This window comes from Diprion similis, chromosome 8 (genome assembly GCF_021155765.1).
Source record: "Diprion similis isolate iyDipSimi1 chromosome 8, iyDipSimi1.1, whole genome shotgun sequence".
Taxonomy (NCBI): domain Eukaryota; kingdom Metazoa; phylum Arthropoda; class Insecta; order Hymenoptera; family Diprionidae; genus Diprion; species Diprion similis.
This window is the reverse complement of record NC_060112.1, coordinates 4,663,719-4,674,409: the sequence shown is the minus strand read 5'-3', so window position 1 is coordinate 4,674,409 and position 10,691 is coordinate 4,663,719. Positions and strand designations below refer to the sequence as shown.

General features: G+C 39.7%; 1 protein-coding gene across 2 annotated transcripts in view; it reads left to right on the top strand.

Moving 5' to 3' along the window:
- The window catches only part of LOC124410108 (bone morphogenetic protein 1), a 28,973-nt gene extending 19,792 nt beyond the window's left edge, over window positions 1-9,181 (top strand). For both annotated transcript variants that reach the window (XM_046888271.1, XM_046888270.1), the window contains exons 5-15: window positions 3,315-3,686; window positions 3,778-3,956; window positions 4,339-4,569; window positions 4,657-4,881; window positions 4,964-5,431; window positions 5,501-5,623; window positions 5,885-6,203; window positions 6,492-6,783; window positions 6,857-7,070; window positions 7,488-7,738; window positions 7,814-9,181. In XM_046888271.1, the coding sequence (XP_046744227.1) occupies window positions 3,315-3,686; window positions 3,778-3,956; window positions 4,339-4,569; window positions 4,657-4,881; window positions 4,964-5,431; window positions 5,501-5,623; window positions 5,885-6,203; window positions 6,492-6,783; window positions 6,857-7,070; window positions 7,488-7,738; window positions 7,814-7,978 (2,839 nt within the window). In that variant the 3' untranslated portion in view covers window positions 7,979-9,181. The remainder of the gene's footprint in view (window positions 1-3,314; window positions 3,687-3,777; window positions 3,957-4,338; window positions 4,570-4,656; window positions 4,882-4,963; window positions 5,432-5,500; window positions 5,624-5,884; window positions 6,204-6,491; window positions 6,784-6,856; window positions 7,071-7,487; window positions 7,739-7,813) is intronic.
- Window positions 9,182-10,691: the final 1,510 nt, after the last annotated feature.

The following is a 10,691-nucleotide window of genomic DNA, read 5'->3' as shown; positions in this document are numbered from 1 at the left end:
TCCATTTTACGTGAAAATTGAAATATTTTCTCTTTAAATTTGATCGTTTGGTCAAAATTGAGAAAAGTGTTACAGAAAAGAACGAAAAAGTAGGTTTAGGTATCATTCCTTTTACTGGATGTAAAAAATGTTTCAAATACTACTTTGTTGTCTTTGAAACTCTCGGAATATATTTTACCGATAGTCTTAATAACATCTTTCACCCTTTTCGAAGCTTCTGAAACAAATTTAAAACCTTTTCTCTTCAATGGACAAAATATTTCTGTAATCAAAATTTGAAAGCTTGATATTTTTCACAGCCATTATGCGGCATGTGCAAAAAATTTATGCTTGACGATGCAAACTCGACATAATATGAATTGGGAAAAAAACTAGAATGTTGCATTCGTAGATTATAAGAAAAGAAAAAAAAAAGTGTACATATTATATGTACAGAAAATAAAAAAATACAAAATTCCGAAAAAATCGAACACAAAACTTAGATCGCAAACGTTTCATACATTATTTTTATCTTTTTCGTCATCTTAGTAATTTAAATGAGCGAAGAGATCGACAGAATACAACTTAACGATCCATTTATCGCATGATAATTCTGAAACTACGTGACTCGCGACTTGATTCATAACTGGACAAATTTCGACTCGATACACAATCCGCACAAAATTGCGAATATATGTGCAATGATAATTCGTATAGCATGGACTATTTGGACGTACAGCCGCGGTTCACATCCGAAATATTGTTCGTGTATGCAGCGGGGTGCAGCTCTAAAATTTATCACCTGAGGGGTGAGGCCGGAGTATATATTTCGCAGGTAGGAATATCATTTTTATTGCAAAAAGTCGAGCGTCAGCTCTGGCGACTGGTAATCGACTCATGCCCACATTCCGCGCAACCTGATGTACGAATGAAACTGGAATCGGTCCCCCGAGGGTTCGTAGATAGAAGTCGACATCGTTGAAAATATCGCTGTCGAGAGGCACTTTTGACGCCCCATATCGCATACCGTAAAAATAAAACCCTCCAGCAACGCGACAGTAAGTTAACGGTATGAAAGCGGCTTTCAAAACGGAGAATCGCACCGTTTGCAATTTACTTTCAGCTCACATTTTTCCATTTTTCTGTTCTTTCTGCTGTCGTTGCTTTCTCAGCTTGCTTGGAAGAAATCCTTAGTATTCAAAAACAGAATTGACTTACCCGAGTGAAAACCTTCAGGTTTCACGAAAAGGTATCGAACAAAGCATAATAAGGCAATTATATTTGTAAAATCAAAATGGTGATTTTTTAAACAGCGTAGTCTGTTTGAATTATTTTGTTATTTGTGATTGTAAACATTTTTTGTCGGCAATTTTTTTTTTTTTTTAGAAAAGTAGAAAGTCTTCTCGAAAGAATGACTCTCTATCTTTATTTATGCGTCAACTCTACTCAGAAAATTGAAAGTTTAGAATTTGGCGAGTTCTCTGACTCACCAAATGGACTGCCTCTGGAAATGCGTGAGATCTAATCTCTGCAGCTTTTACGCCAAGATGGGATATTCTGATAGGACGGTGAAGTGGAGTAAATTTTTGTCCGAAATCGACGCGGGTGCACATTCGTCCGGTCGAACAAAGAGGCCTTTTCTCAGCTGTCAGCCTAATGCAGATCACGTCATGTCAAAGTTGCCTCTGTGCGGTGAAGCGAACCCTCGGGAAATATTAGCTCGTCATCCCAACATCCTTTCCCTGGAAGTAGAGAAAAACACGTCAGTCATTACGTGTCGCCATTATTATTATATAGCGGTAATCGCGTGTTAAGCTGCCTCATATTTCTTGCTTTTCTTTTTTCAACTTTTTTTTACGGGAACGTTGGGCAGAAAAGAAAAATAGGAGATGGTGTACCGGAAATTGATTAGAGCATTTCTATCGAGGGTTGAGGTTCTTCGTTTTTTTTTCCGTCTATTTTTCATTAACTGTACATCATGAAATACTTTTACAAAAAATTTTCAAACGATATTAGAAATAATTCTAACTACATAGTTTAATCTCAGCCTGTGAAGTTTTTCAGAATAATTAACAAATTCAGAGTCATATGATATGCAGCAATTAATCCAAGGTTTGGAGACTTCATTTGCTTTTAATAGAAACTGATTTCTCATATGGAAATCTCAATGAAATATTTTGTTGAATTTTGAGCCTGCAGCTGTCATATAGATTCGTTTATCCTCTGCAGAATTCAGGATGAATAATATTGTGCGTTGAGTAGAGCTGTGCGACTACTCGTAGACTTGGATTTACTGTTTTTTCGAATAATCAAAATTTCGATCAAGCGTTGTTGTGATTAATCGATCGACCAGCATTTTTAATCAAACGTTTTTCCAATTGATCGACAATTCCATTTCATTCATCGTATCTTTTCGATGGATTGAATAATCGGCCCCATGAATCAATCCTCTTTCCAAGTAATCGACAAACTGGCCCTCTCAATTAATCGTTCTACATATCCATCGACAAATAAAAGCTTCCAATTAATCAGTTTTTGCCAAGCAATTAATCAGTCGTTTCTTCGATTAATCCACCCTTTCAGTCAACCGATTTTCTGATCAATCGATTAATTGGTTAATTGAAAAAACAATTAATACAAGTTTTCGAGTCACTGATTAATCCGAGCAAAAAAGATTTGAGAACACGGAGATCACGTATTTCAGGAAACATGTCAATTTCCCTGATCATATATTCTTAACAAGCGTTCAGTACAGACGGTGTTCATGAGTTGAGAGAAGATTAGCGTGAGGTTCTGCCACTGGTTTATTAGTGATAATTACACCCCGTCGCGCCCAGTTAGTAATTGACTTCGACTGAGCCACCCTAGCGAGCCATTTTCGTTTATCCATCGAGCTCGGTGCTGATCCGAGGGTACTTGTTATACATATTTCACTGTGCGTCACTGCAGCCAGAGCACGCAACGCTTGCAGTGATATTATTAATTAACACATCTGCAAAGAATAAACTCACCCACCCCTCATGCAGCATTGTTAGGGGCTTGTTTGTAATCCCCTAGTAAACATTTAAGTTAGAGTAACCTGGATTACCGGGGAAAAGGGTAGTTTTTGGTTATCGTTAATCATTCAGAGACTCTCCTGAAACGTTGGGGCACATCATAATTCACTGTCATATATATTGCAAAATTATCAAAAAACGAATATCACAAATAGAGTTTCCAAATAAAACAAGGAACGTTTCAATCGGTCGAACACATATTATGTGACTCAAAATGACGAGTGTTCACCGGTATTTAGTCATCCAATATTTTTTTCTTCTCACCAACGAACTTTTCAGAGAAGAACGTCACTTGATAGTCAACGACGAGCTCGACTCTTCGAGTGAGGTTGTGTCTCTTCACGACCGGCGTCTTCGCTCAATAGAATTCTACAACGAGCACAAGCCAAAGTACCAATTGAACACTCGAGGTACGTCCTTCTCGAGGACTTCGCTTCGCGTTCGATCCCGACGTGCAGCAACCGCTCGTAAAGAAAGGGTTTGGGACCACGGTGTAATCCCTTACGAGATAGACGCGAATTTCTCAGGTGCTCACAAGGCGCTCTTCAAGCAGGCGATGAGACATTGGGAGAATTTCACGTGCGTCAAGTTCGTCGAACGAGTACCACGAGAGCATCCAAACTACATCGTCTTCACCGAAAGACCGTGTGGGTAAGTCGATCGTCGATTTTAAGTTCTTTAATTACAGGACCTCTGCCAGGCCAAAGGATCAGGGTAACCAACGAATAATTATTTTTTGAAGGTGCTGCTCGTTCGTTGGAAAAAGGGGTAACGGACCGCAGGCAATAAGTATCGGGAAGAACTGCGACAAGTTTGGAATCGTGGTCCACGAGCTTGGCCACGTGGTTGGTTTTTGGCACGAGCACACTCGCCCGGACCGAGACAGACACGTTCAGATTATACGCGACAATATAATGAGCGGTGAGTTTGAGTTTACCAGACTATTGCATCACGGTGTTAAACCTCCCCCGGCGCAAAGTTTCGGTCCAAGTATCCGGAAGCCTGCGTTAAACGGAAACGGTGATTTAGGTAAAACACCAGCAAACGGCCAAGACAAATTGAAATTCACAGGTTTAATTAATGGTTGTGTAAAGTTGTATTTAATTATGCGTGTACATATATATATATATATACAGTGTCCGCTCCGCTGTAGAATGAACCCTTCTCAACTGCACAGTTTACTCAGTTACTGTGTACGTATATAACTGTCCCAGGATCGAGTTCCGTGAATATTCTTGGAGAATCAAATGCAATTTAACTATTCGCTAACGTTTAATCTTACGGTTAATCGTCGGACCTGCAGGTCAAGAGTACAACTTCAACAAGCTGACAGAAGAGGAGGTAAACTCGTTGGGACTCCCGTACGACTATGATTCGATAATGCACTACGCGAAGAATACATTCTCGAAAGGAACATACCTGGACACTATACTGCCGATGGAGACACACGGTAAAAAGCGTCCGGAAATCGGTCAGCGCATCCGGCTCAGCGAGGGGGACATAGCGCAGACCAATTTGCTTTACAAGTGTCACAGTGAGTATGGCTGGCAAAAGTTATGGTTGAGGAATCGACCACTTCCACGCGATGATTATCCGGGATGATACCTGATCCTCTTTGCAGGGTGTGGAAGGACCTTCCAAGATAACGCTGGTAGCTTCGGTTCCCCCGTCTATCCGGTGGGCTCGTCAAGCCCGGAAGGCGAGCGGTGCGAATGGCGGATAACGGCGACTCACGGTGAGCGGATCGTCCTGAATATCACCTCGCTGGACATATTCACGAGCGATTATTGCAGGAGCGATTACATCGAGATCCGGGACGGATACTGGCACAAGAGCGCGGTCTTGGGTGAGTGAAGGTCGCGTCTCTCCGTCTTGTTCCGGGTGTTCATGTTCCTCGTCTTCTCTGACCTCCGCGATCGATTCCACAGGGCGATACTGCGGCAGTGGGAGGATCCAGGAGCCGGTGATATCGACGGGAAGTCGGATGCTGGTCACTTACGTGACCTCCAATCACCACAACGGGCACAGAGGCTTCACCGCGAACTACGAAGCTGTTTGCGGTGGGGAGCTGGAACTTGACGGTGTTGGTCACCTGGAGTCTCCGAATTATCCTGAAGACTACCAGTCCAGCAAGGAATGTGTGTGGAAGCTTTCGGTTCCGCACGACTATCAGGTCGCCCTGAAATTCCAGTCCTTCGAGGTGGAGAACCACGACAACTGCGTTTACGACTACGTCGAAGTGCGCGATGGCCACAATCCTGACTCGCATCTGATCGGCGTCTACTGTGGTTACAAGGTGCCACCCGACATCAGATCCACCGGGAGCCAGCTGCTCGTCAAGTTCGTCAGCGACGGTTCGGTCCAGAAGGCTGGATTCTCGGCGACTTTCATGAAAGGTAAATTGCTCGCTTCAGCTTCCATTCCCGTTTCTGATTTAATCCAATTTCTTTCACATTATACAACAGAGTTCGATGAGTGCGTGCTGATCGATCATGGCTGCGAACACGAGTGCATCAATACCCTGGGAGGCTACGAATGCTCGTGTAGAGTTGGATTCGAGCTGCACTCTGATGGAAAACATTGCGAAGGTGAGTGAGAAAATTTTCACATGTTCGGTGATCTGTGGTAGTTTTAGAAACGAGTCATTATTTACTTGTACTTGTCAGAAGAATTCTGGTCTCCAACATCTTCCATTTGGATAAGCACGTTGGAATGGTTCGGTAAATCACGAGTGTTCCGATAATTCATATCACAATTGTATTAAAAACACAAAATAGGCTGTATCAAAAGGAAAAATGAATCTGGCTGTCACTCGGAGGGTTGATAATTGAAAAAACAATGCTTCACAGATGCATGTGGGGGGATATACGATATGAGTAACGGAACGATAACGAGTCCGTCCTTCCCCGAGGCGTATCCGGGCAACAAGGACTGCGTGTGGGAGATAATAGCCCCGCCACAGTACCGGATAACGTTGAATTTCACGCATTTCGATTTGGAGGGTAACAACGTTTATCAGCAAGAGTGCGAGTACGATTCCGTCGAGGTACACAGCAAGCTGGGCGACGACGTGCTCCGGAAGCACGGTATATACTGTGGTGGAAAATTTCCTCCTCTTCTAACTTCTGAGGGTAATTCAATGCGCATTACCTTCACGTCTGATAACAGGTTAAAAAAAATCATAATACTCATACTTCGACGAGGGGTTGACCATTCAATTCTTTGGCGAGTCAAATTTTTTTTTCTTTTTTTAATTTTTCATCATCTATTCCAAGTAAAAAGTCCTCAGTTCTCAAAGTGTTGCTGAAGTAACATTTCCCGATAAAAAACGTGCATCAAAATGAACATAATGAAAACGCGGAGCTGCATGATCGAGGAATATTCAACCCCTCGCACTTTAAAGTCAATTATGTCTCGGCGTTCACCGATTACCCTTCTTGACGGTTTAACTTTCAGCGTCCAGAAGTCAGGATTCGCAGCAGTGTTCTTTACGGATATGGACGAGTGTGCGATCAACAACGGTGGCTGTCAACACGAATGTCGAAACACGATAGGATCGTACCAGTGCTTTTGTCACAACGGATTCACGCTCCATGAGAACGGTCACGACTGCAAAGAGGGTGGCTGCAAGTACGAGATCACCTCGTCATCGGGTACGATTACCTCTCCAAACTACCCGGAGTACTATCCAGGACGAAAGGACTGCGTTTGGCACTTCACAACGACAGCGGGACACAGGATAAAGCTGGTAAGATAAACAGTCGAGAACGACAAATGCCTACGAACCAACCTCGGAACTCAACTTCACTTGACTTCTCCAGACTTTCAACGTATTCGAGATGGAACCCCACCAGGAATGCGCCTATGACCACATCGCGATATACGACGGGGACTCACCGGATAGTCACACTCTGGGAAGGTTCTGTGGCAGTAAAGTCCCGCACCCAATCCTGGCGACGGGTAACCAGATGTACATGATCTTCAAAAGCGATGAGTCCGTGCAGAGGAAAGGATTCCTAGCGACACATACGACTGGTGAGTTCACCCATAAGTGAGAAAAGTTTCATTTTTTTTAAAGTCAATAGACAATTCTTGTAAAATGGGTTATATCGTCACGTCAATGACGGTTTATGTATCAATGGAATTACAAAAAACGTTGTACCAGTGGGCGAATAACGATTGCTCAAATCGGATGTAACACTGTAAAAAAGTCTTGTGAAGTCACTTGAGGTCACTTGCGGTAGCCTGAAATCATGTAGAGTCATGAAGTCCTTTCGAATTTTTGAACTCAGAAGGTCAGACCTACAACCAAATTCATATTGTATCCAAAACTATGTTTCTAAGGCAAGCTGCATACTAACCACAACTATAACTACTGCTCCTCGAGCAAGGATTCCTGATCCTTCCAAGCGCTGTTTCAGCGGTTACCCATGATCCTCTCTTTGCTTCCAGCCTGCGGTGGTCACCTGACGGCCAGTGAAACACCAAAGTATCTCTACTCCCACGCGAAGTTTGGTGACCACAATTACGAGCACATTTCCGACTGCGACTGGGCGATAGAGGCGCCGATTGGAAAAAACGTTCATCTGTCCTTCAAGTCCTTCAAGCTTGAGGACGAGAGTGGATGTCGTTACGACTTTGTCGAGGTCTATGCGAGCTTGGACACCTCGGGTCCGAGCTACGGAAGGTTCTGCGGAGACTCGGTTAGTTGTTGGAAGCTTGTTAAAGTTGTTGACCATAAATTTTGATCCTCTGTTCACTTTGCTATTGGTTCACAGAATCCCACGGACATTATATCGATGAACGAGGCACTTCTGATCAGGTTCCGATCCGATGATTCGATATCGAACAAGGGTTTCTCCGCCGAATATTACGCCGTTGATTCCCAGGACAGCGAGGAGTTCATCGAGGGTGGCGAGGACGAAGATGACGACAATCTTTGATCGAGCGTCATCAATGTTATTCGCGAGGATAATCAATTCCTTGTACCTGTCTCACGAGCAATAATTCCTCGATGAACGTGGGTGCGAAAATTCTACCACCAGCATCTCTTCGATCGTTTTGCTCTTCGAATGACGTGTGATATGATGTTTCTCTGTTTTTAATCAAACGTATTCCAATAAGAAGAGCCTCGATTTTGGTATAACGACTGATGTTTCAACAATTGTCGTAGGTGATAAATTTGACGGTGTAAGAATATGAGACAACGTTATTTGACATGAAAAGCAAGATTGCGTTCATGATAATAATAATAATGATAATAATAACGTTGATAGTTATAATTACGATTATTGTTACAGTTAGCCATTAATGGTACTGGCAATATACTGTAAAAACAATATTTAGTGACGATCATCGTGATGATTATAAAATGTGTTAAAGAGACGAACTTTGGACTACGTGCCACGAACTATATCTATATGTATGCGCATAAGTTTAATTTAATCCAAAGGTCGCCCAACTTAAACTATACGTATACATAATTATATATATACACATATATCTATAATTCTATATACATGCATGTATACATTAAACGACATTAATTGGTTATTTTAAATCTCAGTATGTCATTTTTATTCTTCGATGTTAATTACTTTTTAATAACACAAGCGTTAGATAGGTTGTTGTTTGAATTTAATAAAAGCAACAAAGAATCGATCCGTAATGTATAGATAATACGAAAAGGTACATGGACGGTTGAAGTCCATTATTGTACATGACATAAATGACAGCGGCTCTGGTACAAAAAGTGAATAAATAAATAAATAAATAAATTTAAGTAAACATGAATAAAGATAAGAGCAATTTATATTTTCATTTTCCTCTCTTGTATTTTGACACTGATTTTGTCATGGATAAAATTAAGCTATATGTGATCATTCATGTACTGCTATATTGTTCGTAATAATAGTATATTAAGTACTATAGTCGGATTCTTTGTATGTACGTAATAACATCAAATGCTCAAACAACCGAATTTCTCCGTTCATATCGACTGCGAATTGATTTTTTAAACTTAGCGGTTTTTCCTGAAACTCGTAATAGTTTTGAGAAAGTAATAATTAGTATTTAAACTAATATTCATTATATCCACATAAAACAGAAGGATTAATTTCTGTCAGTGTAAGACAAAATAGTAGAAACAACACAAAAGGATAAAGTTGCAACAAAAAAAGTAAAGAAAAAAACATGCTATAAAGCATTAATAATATAATATACCCACCTTATACTACTATAATTGCTATGATTGTAAATAAATAATTAATTAATAACTTAGTGATATATATATATATTGTATAATACGTACATTGTTATGTGTACATGGTGTATGACGAATGAGTAAATAAAAAGATGTGTTAGTGTACCGCTCAGATTTACGTATCAACTTTTACGCTGCTATTCTATTGAGTTAAGTTTTGATTTCCTTTTTCTGCGTTTACAATTCAATGTGCAAAATATTTTATGTACTTGTAGTTTGTATATAAAAAAAAAAAAATCTTGCCAAATTCAAGAAGTTGCCAATGAATTATACTGAATGTATATCATGAAGTAAATACTGAATGAAATTTTGATAAGAAAATTTTCTCATACTGTAGTTTCAAATTAAATTTGACAAACCGAATCCATAATCTATTAATCATATTTTGACCATTGCATATATACACATATATTGTAAGCGTAATATCGGTTTGATTTTAATGTAGAATTGAACACTTTCGTGGATAAGTTATGTCGATACTTCGATTTAACTTGTAACAATAACAATATTCGCCATGGTGATACACGTTAAGGTGTTGGGGAAAAAAAAATATTTAGCATTTCGAAAAAGGTTCAAAAGTTTCATTTCGGTATAAAAGTACACTTGTTAAAATTGAAGCTCTCAATATTAACATTAAAAGGTTGCACATCGCACTTTTCTAATTTCCATAAAAATAACATGGGAAAAATGGTTTTTCCTATTTCTGATTTTTATAACTAGCTAACGATGCGTCGTACAGAAGATTCATAAATATATTTTTGTGAAGGATTTCACGCTCTTTAAAAAAGCTCTCTTGTCACTTTATAATAAACCTACTCTTTCAAAATTTATTTAAGGTCCTTAAATAACTTTTGACCAGGAATAACTTTTGAACGAGTGAATTCATCACAAAATAATTAAGAGTGTTCAATTTTCTAGAATAATATGTCTGCAAATTTTCTGTACGACGCATCGTTAGTCAGTTGTAAAAATCAGAAAGAGCAAAAACCATTTTTCCAATGTCATTCTTATAGAAAATAGAAAAGTGCGATGAGCAGCCTCATAATGTTAATACTTAGAGCTTAAATTTTAACAGGCGTGTTTTTATACGTAAATGGAACTTTTGAAACAGTTTGGAAGAATTTTTATTTACACACTCTAGTATATATACGGTGCATTCACGTCAATCCAATGGGTCCTAGACCTAACCCGATGGATTTTTGGGTTTGTTTCGGTCAAAAATGATGTCTCAAATTTCTAGAATTTTTTCTGTTATTTTGTAAAAATGTGGTGACGCCATATTTCCTTCCTTAAAATATGGGTTTTCGAGTCCCTGATTTTATAAAAATTTAAAACAACTTGAGTAAGTCGGTCAGTAAATGAGAAAATTATGCCTGCAATAAATTTTGTTTTAA